At 41.4% G+C, this 20,495-nt stretch overlaps 1 protein-coding gene across 1 annotated transcript in view; it reads left to right on the forward strand.

Moving 5' to 3' along the window:
- The window catches only part of PAPPA (pappalysin 1), a 230,323-nt gene that overhangs the window by 94,129 nt on the left and 115,699 nt on the right, over positions 1–20,495 (forward strand). The window contains exons 8-9 of the mRNA XM_074362102.1: positions 10,764–10,892; positions 15,866–15,957. Coding sequence (XP_074218203.1) covers positions 10,764–10,892; positions 15,866–15,957 — 221 coding nt within the window. The remainder of the gene's footprint in view (positions 1–10,763; positions 10,893–15,865; positions 15,958–20,495) is intronic.

A 20,495-nucleotide genomic window follows, 5' to 3' on the forward strand; every position in this document is an offset into this window, starting at 1 on the left:
GCAAAAGTAGAGTCCTCTTAAGAATTCAGGATGATAACCCAAACAAAATTGGAATTGAGGAGCATATTGTTCTCACATGTAGGAAAATGCTGAGTGTACATAACCTTAATGTATGAATGTCAAGAGATAAATCCTTTGGGGAAGACTCTTCACAGCTTCAGTCATTCAGTGAGAAAGGCTATTCTGTTGTAAGTTTTAGTTCTCCTTAATCAAAATAGAATATGATGACATCTAGCGTAGTGCCAGAACTTGGTAGGTACTCAGTTTTATTCCTGAACCATCCATCCCATGAGGAATATTTGGTCTCTCTATCATCAGGTACTCACTCCCTTTCCACCTTTCCCCCAAACCGGTAATCTATACTGCTACCAAAATTGTCTTCCCTGTTTACATCCTTTGCCCAGAAAGCCATTTCTCTCCGCCTTCTCATGGCTTGGTTTCTCCTTACCCCTCCAGTTAAGCCAGTATTCCTTCTCTGGGAAGTCTTTTCAGACTCTTCCTCAGCCTGTGTCTCATATCACTCATGCTCCTTACAGACCCCTACACTCTTCAGGCTGTGGTATAGCCATCCATTTTAAGGTCTTTCCTTCCTCATAAACCTATTAGCACCCTAAAGTCAGGACCACATTTTATTGAACTGTGAACCCAAGAAACCTAGAAGAAGTTGAGATGACTCAGTGAATGCTATTTGGATGAATGAGTGGATAAACAGATGAAATGATATAAATATATTTATCCAGAATTTGAAAAAGTGGTCAAAACAATGGAGGTAATTAGCTAGCACGAAGCTAACTAGCTGGATTTACTTTTCCTGTGCTCTTTTTTCATGAACATTAAAGATAAAGTGATATTGACATATTTGTCATCTTACATTCATGGAAAATTGTATGTGTGATTATGCATAAAAAGATACATGCAGGGGTTCTGACCAGAATGTTCTTGGTAGCTGCCTCAAGGTGATGGAATTGGATATGATTTTTACTTTATTTTTAATTAATTCACATAGTGCTCAAATTTTTTAAAGCAAGCATGGGTGTCAGTTATGGTTAGAAAAAAATAAAACAATTATGAATTTCTTCTCAATTAAAAAAGAAAATCAGCGCTCACTCACCCTAGTAATATGTTAGCGCTTAAGCCATTTTGCTCTGTAATTCTACATGAGAAATAAAATCTAATTTCATCTGAGTTGCAGCTTTCTGAAAGACTTTTAGAACTATAAAGGGGGGCTCACCTTATCTTCAGATAGTTTCAGTGCTCTGTATTTGATTGGATATTAACGCATTGCTCACTAGTGTGTGCTTATCCAAGGAGTCATCTCAATGTGATAGAAAGGTCAAGGCTTCTAGAGTCAAGCAGTGTAGTTTAAATTCTGCTTTATAACTGTTGTCTCCCTGACTTTGGGCAGATCACGGAACTACACTGAACAATGCAAATGATTTCTACCTTTCAGATGTATATTAGAAATAGTATGTGGAAATATGGTGGACTAGCTAATCTAAAAATATTTCCAGTACAAACATCTATCCAGACATCCCAGATAAAATATAACTGATGCAACTAACATCCTTTAAAATGTATGACTGAGATCAGAGAAATAGAAAAATGTGTTGCCAAAGGAAATAAAATAGAACTGAGAACTAGACAGGTTAGCCCTGAATCTAATGTTTTATTGATGTAGTTTGAATAAGGGAGAGCCATCAGCATTGGCAACTGAATGAATTGAATATTCTTGCTTATTCCAGGAGTGGAGATTGGCCCTGAAACTCTGCAAGGAGGGGAGTTATAACTGAGGGCTTCAAAGTAAGATTAGGACCTCTGAAACCTACATGTTTAGTGAAAGGGTGTACTAGAGAAAAAAATACCTATATCTATGCTCTATGTACCTCACAAAGATTTGAGGTTTGAGTTTATACTGCTCAGTATGTTTGAGAATACCTGAACTGAAAAACTAACTGGAGAAAAAGAAAAAGAAACGGTTCTTTCTAGATGAGTAATGTTCTAAGAGAGATGCCTAGAAGTTATCCTCTTGAGGAGGATACAGACTTGACCTAGGAGACACATGATTCCCACAGATTAAAACCCAATGAACATGAATTCATATGTCAAAATTAAAAAACACAAAAATGTAAAAAAATGGTAAGAGTAATGGCCAGAAATTGACATCATTTTTTAAATTAAATTTCAATTTTGATAATACATATGCATATTTGTATTTTAGTGTAATCAAGAAAAGAAATAAAATTAGAGAATATAAGCTGCAAAAATTAGATACACTAAGAAGGGGAAAAGAGTAGAAATAAAGAAATCCAATACATTCAAATGAAGGTGAGAAAGGGGAAAAATAAATAAGCAAGGAAAACGAGTGATAACTGGAAAGCACAAACAAGATGGGAGAAATAAATCTAATATAATAAGTCATTACACTAATCAGATTAAAGTCAACTATGAAGATGAAGATTCTCAGGTTTTATTTAACTAAAGATAAGTTCACTGAAAGGTTAAAGGTAAATATTTACCCAGGCAAATATGAACCAAAGCACATTAATATTATTATCAGGCAAAGGAAACATTAAGGCAAAAAAAATATTATTAACATAAAGAGATCACCATATAATGGTAAAAGAAAGTTATATAATGATTTTGAACTTGGATATACCAAATAACATGACCTGACAATCTATAAATCAAATATGACTCTTACCTAAAAAGTAAGTGATAAATCCATAATGATATTATGCTATTTTAATACACCTTTATCAATAATTAATAGATCAAGCAAACAAATAGAAGAATGTTCTAAGAGATTTTGGACAACACAAAGAAATGTTTCATCTGATAAAAATATATAGAATCCTGCTGCTGAATTAAGTATAAATATTTTCTTCTAGGATATGTAGAACATGTTTGTTTTAATTTACATGTCCCAGGCCACAGAACAAATATCTAAGAATTAGTATCATGTAGAACAGTATTTCTGTTTACAACACAACGCATAAATATATAAACAAGTGAACAAGCAGACAAGTACATAAATGAAGAAGATAAAAACTTTTGGTCAATTAAATGTATCACTGAAAAGCAAAAGTCTTAATTAGGATCCTAGCAGACAGAATTCAGCAATGTGTTAAAACGCACACACTCAAACACACACATTGTGCCAACGCTGGAGTTTCACAGAATGAGACTTCAAAATTAGATGGCCTATTATTGTAATTCACAATACCAGCATACTAAATGATTTTTCAAAATGAGATTGTCTTACTAGATGCAGAGTCTTAAAACTCTTGATAAAATCAGGTCTCTTCATGATAAAAAGCAAAACAAAACAAAACAGGAAGTGAACTGCAAATAGAAAGACACATCCTTAATAGAATAAAGGGTCTACACTGAAATACAGTAGGCGTCATGCTTAATGATACAATGTAAGTATTCCTCTGATTCCAGGATCAAACCAGGAATGCCCAGTAACACCATTAGTCCCGCCTAGCCCAGCTAGGCAAGAAATGTAAACAAAAATGCCGAGGATTGAAAAGGGAGAAACTAAACTATCATTATCTGCATCTGTAAGAGAATACATAGAAAAATTAATAAGAACAAATTATTGGAACTAATAGTCTACAAGGACTTATAAATAGAGTATCAATTTATAAATCATTTTTGTCAGTCCCAGAATACAAATATAGATATACTTGCACGTGTGTATATGTGTGTGGGGGTAGATAGATAGATACATTACAGCTACCATTTACTGTAGCACTGACATCTATAAAAATGCTTAGAATTAGGAGTATATCCCTAATAAAAAAATCATCACAATTTTTATGAAGAAAGCTTTAAAACTTTACTGAAATCATAAAAGCAGACCTAAATAAATAAAGATAAACCATGTGTGTAAATGGGAGGATGCCATGTCATAAAGAAGTCTTTTCTCTTCAAATGCATCTATAAATTCAATGAAATTAGAATTAAAATCCCAACACACACTTTAAAAAGTGAAACTAAAGATTCACATGGAAGAGCAAAAAGGCCTCTTGGTGGAGAAAACTGAAGTATTGAAAGGACTTGTAGCATAAATCAAGACCTTTTTAAAACTATGGAAATTAGAGACAGACTGCTATTGATAAGATGATAGAAAAAAAAGTAGATTAATGAAACAAGGTAACCCAGAAACCAGCTTATCTAAGTACTGAATGATACATGGTACAGGCCGTATCACAATTCAGTAGTGCAAGGATTAACTTTTACATAAATAATGTCAGACAAATGATTCGTCCCTGTTTGGAGGAAAAACAATTCTTACCACACATCATTTTAAAAACTATATTGTAGTCAATTGAGGCCATACATGTAAAAATACAAAATAAAAATAAAAACTATTGAAAGGAAATAGGGGAAGCTACTTTATTACGTTGGAGTAAAGAAATATTTATTCAACAAGCCATAAAAAGGACAAATCATGAAGGAGATGATTAAAATTTTTTATTCAACAAAGCAGCTTAAACAGAATGAAAAAAGAGAGTCAGACTTGAAATTGTTATTTGCAGAATCTTTAATTGCAAAGGATTAGTATCTAGTGAACATTAATTCATAACATCAACAAAGAAAAAGACTAAGGACCCAACTTAAAAATAGGCCAGTGTGATGAACAAGCAGTCAACCTAGCTGGAAACACGGGGTCAGCAAACCCATGAAATGATACTCAGGCTTGTTAGTAATTAGGGAAAGGCAAAATAAAATAATTAAATATCATTTAATACCCATCAGATTGGCTAAAAATCAAATGTTTGTTCCAATCAAGTGCTGACAAGGACCTGGAGCAATGGGAAATCTGTGGGTAGGTGTGTTAATAGGTACAGCAATTTTGGAGAACAATTTGGCAACATCTAATGAAGTTGAAGATGCAATCATTTTCAATCTAGCAATACCACTGTAGACATAGTTCCTTCAATAAACTCTAGCTTTATTTGCAAAGGAACATGGGCACAAATGTTTAAAGCAACATTATTGGAAATAACAAACAAAAAAGATTAAATAATAGTGATAGAATAATAAGAGAGAGATAACCTAGGTGTCTATCAGGAAAAGAATGATCAGACGAAGCGTGTTATGCTCATACAGTAGAAGACTTACGTCTGAAAACAATGAGCTGGATTTACACGTCAGTCTGTTGATCATCTACATGATCAATATGTGTGACCTCAAAAGCAATGCTGGGCAAAAAAAAAAAAGCCAGCTGCATAATAATAGTACTAATAATGGTATTAATACTAGTATTAATATTAATAATTGTATTAATAACAGTATTTAAAAATCAGTGAAGTTTAAAACATGCAAAACAATTCATACGTACAAAAAGGATAAAAGCATTCATGGAAGAGAGAGAAATGGGACAAAAGAAGAGCACCTAGGTGGGTTGAAAACAAATATATAAAACAGAATATTTTATTTCTTTTATACCATCAGATAAAAGACATGAAGAAAATATGGCAAAACATTATAATTTGACAAAGCTGGGTAATAAGTCTAAGGACATTTGTTACAGTGTTCTCTGTACTTTTCTACATGTAATATATTTTCTAATCAAAACAATAATAATGGTATGTATAAAGACCTTTGGCACATCATCTCAGGCTCAAAAGTGATGGTTTCCTTCTCTTCCTATTCTTGGCTGGAAGCTGGTATCCAAAGTGCCCAGGCACTCCCCTTTCATCCGTAGCCCAAGGCAGCGCTGGAATACTTGGGCTCTTCCTGAGCCAGAGACATCTTAGGTGGTCCCCCCACCACGTCTCCCAGCTCCGTCAATCTGGGTGGTAGATTCTGAACTACACCCATTCTCAGTGCAGAATCAGGCAGCTTCTAGCTTGCAGAAAAGCTCATGAGAGAAAGACACAACCCTACATTCCTCGTTAAATTAGAGCTGCTCATCACGTCCTCCCCAGATTCCAATTTCATAGCTGAAGACATGGATGGTCAGAGAGATGAAATAGCCCACTGTCAGTGAATCGGTGGTGGTGTTTAAGAGAATGTGTGTCTCCTGGGGCTTCTGGAACTTCCCAACTGGTCTTTGAATGCAGACTCTACTCGATTCAGAAACTAGGTCTTTTCACTTCTGTACTGCTGTATTTTCCAGTTTCTAAGAGCTGGGGGCTTCCACCTCCAGAAAGCACTATCTTGGGATGGAATTAGGTGACTTGGCTCAAGTCCCTGCCCTATGATGAAAGCCATGTGACTGTGGGCAGCTAGGTTAACCTCCTTAAGTATTAGTTCCCTCATCCTAGAACTCTTCATAGTAATTATTCAAGGGGCTGTTGTTTTGCTTAAATGAGATTATTCATAGAAACTACCAGGCCTAGTGCCTGGCATATGATAAATAGGCAACAAATGGAAACTATAATTGCTATAATTATTGCAGAAGGTGCAGTGTCAAAAAAAGGATGACACAGTTGAGTTACGCAGACTATTTGGAGAGATAGAGTGTGATAAATTAATATTATAACATGGAACAATAGGAGGTCAATAAGGAATAATCAGGAGACTCTGAGAGAATTTCCTGGAAGCAGCAAAATGGGATATTTCCATCATGCAGTGAGGTTCTCCCTCTCTTTTTCCTATTGTACTTTTCATATTTCTCATTTTATCTTCACATTGATATTGGACAAGAATCATATATCTTAATTAAAACTTAGAAAAACAGACCCCAAAAGTGAAATGACTTGCCTGTAGATTTCAGATGGGTGTTTAATTGACCTATCAAGATACTAACTGCACACCAACACTAAGAAATATGCATTTTTGTCAAAAGCTAAGTCATAGGTCGCTTAGATTCCTTAAGAATGTGTATTTCCTTAAAATAATGATTTCATGAGCTACAACTAAATTTTCTGTTAATTGTGCTCCAAGTTTGATACACATTACCGTCTATATTTCTGAGGAGGAACACTGAAAAAAATCATACCAGTTAGAAATGCCAGGATTATTGTTTCTAAACTAAGGCAAGTATGTCACTTGAGACATTTGTGAAAGAATGATGATTGAATGTTTAAAAACATAAAAAAAAACCCACAAAGTCATACGAAGGATGTGAAAAACAGCCGTTCAAAACTAGCCAAACAATTTCATCACATTTAAATAACTGCAATTTAAATTTATCAGCTAGAAACATGAAAGTAATCTAAGATGCAATTTGAAGAATTGATGATTAAATACTAATTGAGGTTGGCTTTTTAAAAAAATAAAATGGCACTCAGAATTTTATGATAGAAATCAGAAGTGATAAAACTAATCATGTTTCAGATGAAGTGGTAAAATTTTGGTTCCAAACAAAGAGTAAATAGGAAGTTTCAACTTGGTAGCACGCTCCCTCACTGCACTAAATTAGAAGATTTTGAGCTGGAGAGTGGCTCTAAGAATAGTCTAAGTATATTCTGATGGTGTTGGCAGGACTGGGCAAGGGAGATACTAGGGGCAGGAGGGCAGGCCAGGGGCTGCTTCAGCCGTCAAGGTAGGGATGTAGGTGGCAGCAGGGGAGCAGAGGGAATGCCATGGAAGCTTTTGGGTGGGGAAACTTGACAAGGCTCAGGGTCTGCCTCAGGAGGGGAAGCAGTTCATGTGCAAAGACTTTCCAGATGGTTTTCAGAGCACCTGAAAGGAACAACTTGACATAAATGTCCTGCTTTTAGACCAGCCATGAAATAGGTCCTAACCTCCAGCAGCCATTGGTCTGTCCTCGAAGAATTCTCTTCTACCTTAGACTCTTGAGAAGAGAGCCCTTGTTTAGCATTAATTGTGACTTTAACTTGGGGAAACTATAGTTTTATCACAAGAATTCTGCAGTGGAAAAATATAATCTTTTTTGTAGTATCTGTACCCTGTTCTCCCTTCCCTGCCTTTTTATGAAGGGAATGACTTGGGCTTCTGTTTTCCTATCTGAAAACTTGGGATAACAACGCCTGCTTCAAAGAGCCACTGTCAGGCTTCTGTGAGATAATGACGCCTGCGTCATGTGCTCATAGTTGAAGGAGGGTTGTTAGGGTTTCTCTACCAGTCAGATGTGTTCTCTGTGATGCTGGTGGGTAAGAAGGAGGACAGTGGGTGGAAGTTATTAGGGGATGGGTTTTGCCTCGGGGTAAAGATAAACCTTCTGGGATCCAGAAATTTCTGAAGTTGGAATAACCACCACGAGAGAGAGCAAGCCTACCGGCGCTGAGGATGTTCTAGACAAATGATGTGGTAGAAAAGAGACTTTCCATCAAGCTATGACACATGATAGGTGAGCCCCATCCGTCTTCTTGCATTTACTAAACCAGGTGTACATATAGTTATTTGTCACTCCATCCCTTCTAGCAAAGAGAGCATAGCATGACTCCAGTAAGTGAGAACGTGGATAATGCAGCATTAATAGTAATGGGTTAACATTTATTAACTACTTATTATTGGCCAGGCACAATATACATACATTCTCACATTCAATCTGTGGGAAAATGCTCTGAGTCCAGGTTTATGACTAATTTGAAATAGGCTCAGGGCAGTGAAACTCCTGTCTGTGACTTCTCCGCTAGCCATGGATGAAGCCAGTGGAGACATGTTTGTTTGCCTCAAAGTGGTGTTTATGGAGGAGGAGGAAGATAGGAGGAGGGGAGGGCAAGGTGGGGGAGGAAGAAAATATTCACAAACGTTAGCAGAGCACCCAAATATTATCAACCATAAATCATGTGTGACACACACCACAAATGAAAAACACAACACGGAGAAGTAATTTTCACACTCTCGTGCTTTTCCCAGAAGCACTCCATCTGCTTCAGACAGTGACCAGATGCCCCTGGTGGCCTAGGATGTAGCCTGAAGACAATTTCTTATTTTATTCCATAATGTGGCCATATTTGTATAGTGTAAAACATACCTCCGTATTTTAGAGCAAAATTTATGTGCAGTAGAACGCATGTCATTTTTATCTTGTGTCTTCATGTGTCCCCTAGGAAAACCACTCTTTCCCCTCCGGGTGCAATATTCCAGCTTTAGAAGCACCATCAGAAAATATATACGTTCATTAGTGTAGAGGAGGTTAAAATATCCAATAAACTTTTTTAAAAGCCTATAATTATATCAACAAATTAGCATTCCAGAGTTTTACAAGGCAACAGTTATTCATACAGTCGTACGTACGGTATCTCAAGGTTTTTATGCATTTCAACTACTTGGTTTACATCGACAGGTCACTGATGGAATCCCCAGGGTCTTCTGGTCTACCCCAGTATCACTGTGGGCTCCAGCACTGCTGAAATGAACGCCCTTTGGGGTAATAAACCCATCGTCGTCAGGAAGGCTGTGTTCCTCACCAGCCTCCTTCCGTGCTCGTAAGCTCCAGCTTGCTGTGTTGAGAGCCAGGAGACATTGTATGTCTGTTGTCCCTGCACCTGTTATCCTACTGACCTTATCTAAACAGCCCCAACCCGAACAGCAGCTGAAACAACAGATGGGCAGGAGGACTTGACATTTTTTGACACCGTTCTTTTGTTTATGAAATCCGCACCCCCCCCAGCCCCAACTCTGGAATCTGATAGGAATGCCCTTCATTATCATTTTGTGTTTTTTTTCTCATGACACTTTTTTTTTTTTATTATTAAAAAGTAAATAACTGGTGCAGAGGGAGATGAAGGAGAGGAATAACATCTCCCTTTGAAAATGGTCAAAAAGGAAAGGGGGCTGGTGATTTGGTCATGTGGAGTCTCTGTAAATCTGTCTTTGCCTTGGAGGATAAATGGCAGTATCCAGGTTCCTTTGAGGGCAGGGTGACTTCAAGCAGGGAGCTGAGAGGGCATCACAGGGAAGGGAGGTAAGCTGGTGTGAGGGTGAGTGCAAGGAAGGCGGAACAGGCATTGTGATAGGAGGTCTTAAGAGCAGAGGAGAGCTGCAATCTAGGCACACTGGAAATCTAGCAGGAACAATGCCTGGGATTGCAGCTCTGGGACAGGACTCCCCCTTTGCAAGGGTTGAGACTGTTAAAACGGGCCTGATCTAGGGTTTAGGGAGGCAGAATGCAAAATATAATTTAATGACAGGGTTATAAGCAAGTTGCTTACCCTCTCTATGCCTCAGATTCATCACCTGTAAGATACACGTGAAAAATACTCGTACACATGTGTTGTTCTGATTCTCAGGTGAGAAAATTCATGGAAACTGCTTATCGCCAGGCCTGACGGTTCAATGAATGGGCTGCTGCTATTATTATTTTAGTCAAGAGTGAGAGACACAAAGAGGAGCAAGTGGCAGGGAGGGAGAGAATCACTGGATGTGAAATATAAGGAAAGGGCTTGCCTGCTTGTGATGGGGTTTCTGCCCAGGTCTTCAAACGAGGGGAACAGATCAGACAACGCCCAGAATCTGGCGTGGTGCTTCTCCTTTCCCACCTCTGTGCCTTTGCTTTTCCCACTTACTTGTCCTGGACAGCATTCTCCCAAACACCTTCATTGCAGGCTACATGTCATTCATTTCTTCCCCACCAGGGTAACTGCAAAGGTGAAATTAAAGATAAAAAGTACCTAGTAAATATTCATGGTCTTGTCAATTGATACTATACTTCAGGGCAGTCCATCGTGCATAGGAGAGTGCCTTAATCACAGTAGACATGAAAGATTGTTGGATAACTGAATGTGCATGTGATAGCAAAACCAAGCAAGACTGACGGAAATGCACGTAAGGAGGCCCATTTTGTCTGCCCCCAGCCTTGTGCCTGTAGAGTTAATAGTCTTCTTTATGTTTTCCAGGGATCTAAACCTTGGCAGTGTGTACCAGTACTGGGTCATCACTATTTCAGGAAATGAGGAGAGTGAGCCGTCACCGGCTGCCGTATACATCCATGGAAGCGGGTACTGCGGCGATGGCATCATCCAGAAGTGAGTAGATCTAACGAAAGAGAGGGGTGGGGCTGATGCTAAGGAGGCCAAGAGGCAGTCAGGGTGCCAAACAGAAGAGCTTAGAGATACCATCCAGTGTGTGAGCTGTGAGTTACCAGGGATCACAAGCAGTCTGTCGGTTTGTCTGCAAGCAGTTTGTTGACCTCAGGGGAAAAGCAATGATTGTTTTTTGAACACACACATTTCTCAAGTATGTAATACCATCTAGGATTTCGCCAGAGCCACTGTTACGCACCCACCACCAGGATGCTCTTGTTCTTAATTGTTTTTACGTGTGCTACATGGATTCCATTAGTCTTTCCCACCCCAGCCCACGTTCAGTCGACAGGACACAGTGTTCTGGGCTCAAACACTTTTATGCTCTTTGCTGGTTACCATTTATATTTATTAACACTGCACACTTGTTATTTCTCTCGTATCCTGTTATATGAACAATTTACAAAATGGGTCAGGCTCCTGAGAAAGAGCAAAATATCCTAATTCCCTGTAATGTTGAGACTATAAATAGGAAACAGTACTCCAGAGTGAATATCGAATGTGACTGTAAGTACAGGGAGGCAAAGGAATAGTCAGTGTAAAGATTCCACACAAACAGACAAAAAGGGAAATGCATGATTAGAAAATATAAAGCTGTGTGTCTGAAAAATGAATTTTATTGGATCATGAGTTCATTTATCCCCTTGTCCACTGGGCAAGATGTTAGGAAACTGAGAAATAGTGGCAAGAAGCCATCAAGGCTTTTGCATTGTTTTAAAAAAAAAAAGTAGTAAACCTCTTAATTTTTTTTCCTCCAGAATCAACACCAATGTTTTCTGGCACTGGATTGAATAGTTTTGTCCCTAGAGATGAAAAAGTGACCAAAAATCACACACAGTTCCTTATTACTAAAATTGTGTTCCTTATTGCTAACACAGTCACAGGTCACACTATTGCTAAGGGACTTTTAAAACTATTGGCAGATTTGACGATAAACATCGTGTATGTAGGTGATACAACAAGCTACAGGCAAAATCCCTTCATTAAATGACACTGTTGGGTGTCCCGTAGTCTCTGTGCAACACGGCATTGCAGTGACTCTCACTGCAGGGGGCGGGGCACTGTCAGGAGAATCCGTTCCCCGGATGGATGAAAGCACTGACGTACAGAACGTGAATCCGCTCGTAGGTGTAGTATGCATGTAAAAGAGCAGGATTCGATGGCTGTTTCTTCTAGTTCATCACTGGCACCAGCACTGGAGGGCAAGTGCCGTTTAACTTGGTCCTGATGATTCTGTGGTGTGTCCTATGAACTGGAAACTTGCTATGGGGTGAGAGGCCCAGCCGGGACACAGCAAGGACGACACATTCGTGCAAGGGAAGAGCGTGTACACGGATACCCATCCACACGGACATCGGTTATTGGCCAGCAGTTTGCTTTCGGATCATGACTTAGCGCTGAAGGGAAAAGTGGGTGTTGCGTCTATGATCCGACGAGGGCCAGTGAGTAACATCTCAGCTTGCTGTGTCAAAAGGGAGTGGCGTGTGCAAGATTCTGCTCCCCCACGCACGCTAAAATATACGGGCTGTTACGAGAAAGGTACTAAGTCAAGTTTTTGAAATAAGGAATGACATTTTTTTTTTTAACGTTGACACTGATAAAGCCAGTAAGGATTATTTACACGGTTTCAAGTGGCTTGCTGAAGTGATGTTATCTCAGGGGTATATAATCGTCTCTTGAATGTCCTGCAGCTATAATTTCCATGCTGAATTATCAAGATGTTACTACTGAGGAGATAATATAAAGATTTTTAAGTGTTGAGTTATGGTGCAAACCACCTGATTGCCAAGAACATGACTCCTCAAACGTGGAAGATAAAGCTCCTCACTTGTCAGAGAATGGAATTGATGGCGTGCTGTTGTGTGTCTTTAAGATCTTCATCCAAATGCAATAACCAAACATGAAGATACGGTTTTCAGGGCTTAATGTAACTAAATCAAGGAAAGGGAAGACGGTCACTGTTCTCTCCCACATTAAGACATCGACTTCTAGCTCTCGATGAGGCTGTTGTCTGATGAAACACTGAGCAACCGAGCAAGAAGTCCTCCCGGGAAAGTGCCCCATCATTTGCGGGTCCAAGACTGAGCTGCCTGTCCAGAATGTCCAGGAAACACTCGTGGTCACTGCTGGCAACTCCTCACTGTGATCTGGGATTTTCTAACTTAGCACAAGGAATAAAAGAAGAAACTCTCTAGGTGTAGAACCAGATCTGCAATTCAGTCTATCCATTTTGGAGTCAGGTATAGATACACTGGTGAAACACTGCGAATAGTATCATTCTTCTCACTGGCCTGAAATTATTACTATTGTTATTAACGTAAATAGTATTCTTAACAAAGGTTTTTTTTTTCCTTTAGTATTTTTTACCTAGAATTAGTATCCTTCATAGACATCAAATACTTGTTAAGTTATAGGTACCAAATAGTAGTTGGCACACTTTGTAGAAAACTGAATGCAGCTTATGGATGGTTCCCTAAGCAAAAACAAAGCAAAGCAAAGCAAAACAAACAAAAAAAGCAAAATAAACTTTGAGGGGGAGAAGGAATGTCATCTTTGCTAATTGGATTTTCAGAGGATGATACATTGACTAATTTGCTGTATACATGCAAAGGAATTTACAAAGAAATACAGAGAGACTCAACAGTGAGGCCCCTGATGGATGAAAGCACTGGATGAAGGTTATAATAATGATAAGTATAAATATTTATTGAGCCTCTACTAGGCAGGAGGCACTGTGCTACATTAGTATCTCCCTGGGTCCTTCCAACAACCATACGAGATAGGTCTTATTACCATACTTTATGAAAGAGGCAACTTGTGCACAAAGACTAAAATGGTTTTCCGAAGCTTGCAGACCCAGTTAGGAGCAGAGCCAAGATGTGAGCCCAGGGCCCAGGTTCTCATCTGGATTTGCCATTGCCTTGCTGTGTGGCCGACAGCCCTGCAAAACCAACAAGCGAAGGAGTAGCTACGTGCTGTCTTCTCTGTCCCAGACACTGTGCCAGGCGTCAGGATGCTAGGATGACAAAGACTGTCACATCCTTTGGCATCTTAAATCCTGGGATGGGGCTCTCAAGTAACAGGCGAAGGCAGTCAGTTTGACAAGCGCTGTGATAGATGGAGCCCCTTGTCTTTGGACTCCGAGAAGATGGCCACCCACTCCAGCCTGGGAGGTCAAAGAAGGTTTCTCAGAACCTGTCTATCTGTCATGCCTAGAAGATATTTGTGGTGACCCTAATGTTTTGCTTAAACCAATAGAACATACTGTTTGGGTGGTGAGGGAAGGCGGGTTTAGAAGTGTTCTCTGTGGCTTAGGGAAACCAGCCCAGGTTAAAAAAAAAGAAAAAAAACCTCTCCCCAGATAACCCATGAAATAGCTAAGAAGCACAAGGCCGTCACCAGTTTCCACTGTGCAAGATTTGCTGGCAGAGACTGGAAATTTTGGCCCAGCTCGGAAGATAGAATTCTTTGCTCATAGGTTTGCAGACAGAAGAGAACTTGGGTGGCTCTTCAGAGATCCATGCAATGTCCTAGTCATCATAAGGATTGATCGCAAGGCACCATCCTGCTGCTCTGACACCTCCTAACAGCAACAAACATTTCCCAGTGTTAATTGCCTGCGTGAAAGGCAAAGCCTGAGGCCTCTTCCATGCTGTGACAGGTCCCAGCTGGTCTCTGGGGAAGGAGGGACGACTGCCACACACTCTGCAGAGACCTCCCAGCACAAAGTGGGAATGGGAGCTGTCCCTCCCTGACCATCTACTCTATGTCACACACCGTGTCAGCCACGTTAAGTTACATTCCACTCTTGCACCAACTCTAAGGAGTAGGTACAATTATCTCCATGTTAACCCATGAGAAAACTGAGATGCAACATCTCAGATCACACTGTCCAATGGATTTCTCTGCAATAATGGAAGTAGCTTCTGTGCTGTCCCACATAGTTCCCACTGGCTACATCCAGCTGCTGAGGACTTGAAGTGTGGTTACCATGACTAAGGAATGGAAAGTCAGATCATTTTTCATTTTAATTGATTTAAACTGTCAAAGGTAGAAAGATCAGAGGGAGATCAAGGGACTCATCTGAGATCACTCAGCTAGTTCAGAACGTGGGGGTCTAACCCCAAGTTTCTGTTTCAAGAAGGATGGAAATTTTCCAGGAAGGGGCAACCCATCCAATCTTTCAGTCATTACTCCTCCTCCTCTTCTAGGTCCGATTCAGAGACCATTGCTCATTGTCTGCCCATCCTAACTTCTGCAGAATCATCCTTAGGTGATGGAAATAATTCCTAAAGAAACAAGAGGAGGCATTTTTATTTCCTAGGGGAATAATACGAAGACTTTAGGGTTCTTGGTACCATGAAATGACACACCCAATGGAGAAGGCAACATTCTCTGATCTAAGGAAGACCACACTTGAGCATATGTATGGAAAAAAATTTTACCTTGGAGTGTACTGGGGGGACGGGGAAGAGGCTGAGGCCGGGCACAGGAAGAACAGCGTTTACATTTTAGAGACTCCAAGATTTCCTTCAAATCCTCCATTCTAGGGCGGGCGTGAGATTTCCCAGGCGCAGTGGAGCAAGATCTGTACATCCATTTGTTCGTTCGTTCGTCCTTTTCTTACTCCCGTCTGACCAGCTGACTTAACTGGGGAGATCTCAGAGAATCAGTTTGAGGCAGGAGTTCTGCTTTGTCACCAGAAACACACAGTAAGGCAGAATGTAATAGGATGTCACAAATTTACACGTTGTGTGCATCTCATTTTGAAGATGAAGAAACAGAAACTCAGACAGGGAAGGGGACTTGCTTGAGGTGTCACTGGAAAGTTCAGGGCCCCGGAGAGGAACTTTTCCGTGTCCAGCTGTGGTTCTGAAGCTGATCTGACAAATTTCCCTTCTCTACCCACCCTGCAGAAGCCAAGGTGAAGAATGCGATGACATGAATAAGGTCAGTGGGGACGGCTGCTCCCTTTTCTGCCGAAGGGAAGTGTCCTTCAATTGCATCGGTGAGTCTTTGTCCTTCCTCTGGGCCTGGCTGGAGGCGAGGACAGTGCAGTCAATTACAATTACAATAACACAGTAGTTACAACTAAATGATGACTCACTCCTTTATGTTACAGAGTGTTTACTGAGTGCCTCCTTGGGGGTGTGGCACTGTTTTGGGGACTAGTGAATGCAACAGTGGACTCAAACAAACTGCAGGTACCCACGCCCTCAGGGAGCTTACGTTCCCATGGATGATGCTGGTGTTAACTGTTTTGGTCTAGCTTTATCTTATGTGCATCATTGCGCTTCTGTACGCCACCTGTCCAGGACAATTATCATTATAGATTCATAAGTCTTTTGTTCTTACTTTAGAGATGAGAAAAAGGAAAACCCAGAGAGATTGTAAAACGTGTCCAGAGTCATACAGGTTAGAAGTGACTGAAGACAGACTTGAACCTGATTTTGTCTGACTTGCACCCACAAGCTCAGCTCATTTTGCTGCACAACCTCTAGCCAGGATCCAGGGGCCGTCTCTCCGACTGGAGGGAAGAGGAATCGCAGACCAGCCTGTGTTTAGAAAGCAAATGTCCTTTTCCCACCTTCACGGAGTCAGATGGGAAATGTGTTTTCCTCTGCCTTCCCTAGGAGCCTGACTGATCTGGTTGTTTTAGCCCCACTTGGGAGGCCCTGGTCAGCCTGGGGCTGGTAAACAGACGGGGTTGGGGGGCAGGGATGGAATTTTGAGCTGGCCCAGATGAGATCACACTTCCTTTAAGATGCAAATCGATACCTGAAGATCAAAGGTCCCCCAGCTAATCCCCTGGGCTGGAGGTGAAAACTAATCACAATTCATTTGCAAGTACAAAAGACAGAGGTGCTCCATCTAAGGAAGGGATGAAAACGTTGATGGGAAGATTTCTCACTGAAAGGCAGTTTTCTAGGAGGACTAAAGGAGGGGGAATGCCATCGGGTCCTCATATTTGCAGCACGTGACAGGGGAGCTTTTAGACCTTTCTTCTGGTATGTTGGGAGCTCGGTGAGGTCTTTACTATGTATCTTTTACTTTTTATTCCAGTCTCAAACACATTTACTGAGCACCTACTATCTCCTTGGCACCAAGTGGGGCTGAGCAACACGATAGAGGTGTCCCACAACTGTTTGTGGGTGGAAGAAAGGAAGACGTGGAGGGAGGAAGGATGGGAGAGTTTCCAGGCAGGGCCATGGATTTTAAAAGTGCGGATGTTGGGTTTTTTTTTTCCCCTCTCCTCTGTTGATTTGACTATGATCTATAATAAGAGCTTGATACTATCCTAGTGGTATAGTGGAAAGGGCCTTGGACTAAATTTAGGGAGACCCAGCTCTGGTCCCAGCTCTACTTAGAACTAACTGCATGAAGCTGAACAAGTCACCTCCCTAGTCTGGGCCTCAGTTTATCTCCTATAAATGGAAACTAAGGATTGGGTTACGTGCTCCTAAGAGCCTTACCTGTACTTCTGTTGTGTGATTTCCAAGGTATGTGGCTATTTCTCATAATCGTGGGCTCTATTTGAATCAGCTCTCACCTTTGCTTCATCCTCATGACACCCAACATTATTCTCACGTCTTTCCGGGAAAACGTCTATCTTACGGCACTAGGATGACATGTGACTTAAATGCTTCTAGGACGAAAATGGGAGGCAGTGAAGTTAAGACATGGTACCATCCATGGAACAGGTCTGCAAATTATCATCCAGAACCAGGCCAGAACTGGCCTGCCGCCTATATTTAGAAATGCAGTTTTCTGAAACAGAGCACACCCATGTCTTCTTATCTGTGGCTGTTTTTTTGTTTTTGTTTTTTCCTACAACCATAGAATTGAGTGGTTGCAGCAGAGGCCCTTTGGGCCAAAGAACCTAAAATACTTACTGTCTGGGCCTTTACAGACAACGTTTGCCGGTCCACCTTTGATACTTTAGGTTGCTGGAGCCTAGTGCAAAGAGGAGGTGAAGATGATGACATGATTCACCATTTCTTAGAAAAATAACTGAATTTTATGCATACAGTGATGGGGCTTGGGAGACTCAGAAGGAGCACTGAGTACATCTGTTAAAAATACATGAGTAAATAAATAGACCGAATTACCCCCCCCCCCAAAAAAAAAGAAGAAATAGAGCTGGACTCTGAGTCCAGTCCTGCCTTGCTTTACCTCCTTGGACATTGCTTCCCCACGTATACTCTGGCCAAAACGACCAGAGTAGATTGTGATTTTCAAGCTGTGTTGAGAGGAGTAAAGACGAGAGAGTTACCAAGAGGGTGAGACCTGGAGCCTCGTGGATCCACTTGTGTACCGTCGTTCTCTGATCATTGAACACCTATTATATGCCGAGCACATTTATAAACTCTCATCCTCATAATGACTCTTTTATTGCCCTGCTTTTGCAAAAAAGGGAACTGGGACATGGGGAGGTGAACTGAGGATATGCAGTTAAGTGGCAGAACTGGGACTTAAACCCAGAGAGTCTGACTCCAGAGCTTACTGCGGTGAGCTTCCTGCAAAAAAAAAAAAAATAAAAAATTTAAAAAGACAGCTCTTGGTCTTGTAGGGCTTTGGGGACATAACTGCTGTGGAATAATTCACGCAATGAATTAATGGAATGGAATACAAAACTGTCAGTGGTGTGGATGGTGTCCAGGGAAGGCTCTCTGTTCCCCCTGTGTGTTGAGTGTGGTTGCATTAAGAGGAAAGACCTCAGCTATGCACCCCCCCCCCAACCTCACCATTTAGAATTCCATTATTGAGACTCACAGAGATGCAGGACATTCCAGGAAGGAAGGGGTCTGTCCAGAGATCCCAGCTCCTAGGAACTGCATTCCAAGGACAAACTCCATGGCTTTGAGTCTAGAAAAAACATCTTCCTCTAAGAAGAACTGCTAAAAAATAGACAGTGACTCTGTGGCTCCCAGCAGATCCAGCTTTTATGAGTCAGAGAAATGGGGCTGGAGTGTGGGAGGCTTTGCTAGGGTGGATCTTGTTCTCATTATTCCATGTGTCAAGACAGTGGTCAAGATGGCGGCCAAGAGAGCAGGCTTGACTGAGACTGACTTGGGTTCATACCATGGCTTAGACACATGACCTTGGCTGAGCTTCAGTGTTCTCGTCCGGAAAATGGTAACAGTTCTGAGACTTCACTGTGGAAGACATTTACCACTGTTTGTGGACAGTTACTCTGAATCCCTTTTCTAGATTTAGGAAAGAACTCTCCTTGTTGTAATGACAGTGAGGCAGGGCTGAACCCACTGCAGAAAGTGACAATGCGAGCACCTCCTTCTCCCAGTCCCTCTTTGCTGAGTGTGGGCACCTGACCTGCACTCCCCTCCGACCCCTAATCAGACACACCAACCCAAGACTGAATCAGAAGACACAGGGACCCTGCAGAAATCATTTTGATAAAGACGGTGTTGTGTTTGCAGAGTACCAACGACACCATGCAGCGTTAGTACTGAAATGTGTCGCCACAGCTCTGAGATGTCTACCCAAGACCAGTCTCGGGGCCTAATCTTGAGCTTGGAATCGGGCTTCAAAACACTCTGCATCCCTCCCAGGGAGTTTTCCATAAGTATCTGATACTCTTTGAGTAGATTTGTTTGTTTGCTTGTTTTGCTTAATTTGGCCGAAGTTGGTTTCTGTTGACTGTCCCTTATTAATCCTGAGTGAAGATTGCCGTCATCCTGTGAGGTTTCGCCCCATTCCCAGCAAGGTGGATGTGCTTCATGCACATCCAGCACTGCTTTCCTCAGTGGGTGTGGGTGTGTCGGGGTCGTGGGGCTGGTCAGTATCTCCAGCAACCACCATGCATGGATACCCACCAGGTGGCATGCCCTATGTCACACACCTTGCTCAGTGTGAGCCTAAATGAGAGCTTTTGAGTCTAGATGAGCGGTCTGAGACTTACTATGATTCTTGCCCAAGGTCACGCAGCTCACAGAGGTGTGATCCCATCTCCAGCCTAAGTAGAAAGCCTCTGCTTTTTCTGCTCTGCAATTCTGTGTCTCCATCTGAATTCCTTCCTTCCTTCCTTCCTTCCTTCTTTCCTTCCTTCCTTCCTTCTTCTTTTTTATCTCTGGTCACCAACCATTTAGTCGGGCTGCTGTTTTCCCTGGCTTTGCTAACGCCAGTGTGAGGGTGGGTGACAGATTTATGGTGGCATTCCCATTCACTTTTCAGAGGCCCACACATCCGGAAGTATTCCCAAGGTGCCAATGTGTTATTATGCAACACCCTGGGACTTCCCCTTCCTACTTTCCTGCCCCCAGCGCCCTCATCCCCCAGCACATAATAAGTTGCTTGTTAAAAGGAACACCACCCACAAGACCTCTTAGGCAACGAGGCCATGTCCCCGACAAAGGGGAAATTATCTTGTCCTTTCCCCCTCTTTTTAAAACGTAACATACACCAGGCCTGAGGTTTCAGTTAAAAAAAGTGCAGTATCAGTAAGATGATAACGCCCCCCACCCCGTCCCACCAGGCTCTGGCTGGAGGCATTGTTCGCAGCGTTGGGAATCCTGTTTCTAAAGCACT

Source organism: Camelus bactrianus, chromosome 4 (assembly GCF_048773025.1).
Source record: "Camelus bactrianus isolate YW-2024 breed Bactrian camel chromosome 4, ASM4877302v1, whole genome shotgun sequence".
NCBI classification, from domain to species: domain Eukaryota; kingdom Metazoa; phylum Chordata; class Mammalia; order Artiodactyla; family Camelidae; genus Camelus; species Camelus bactrianus.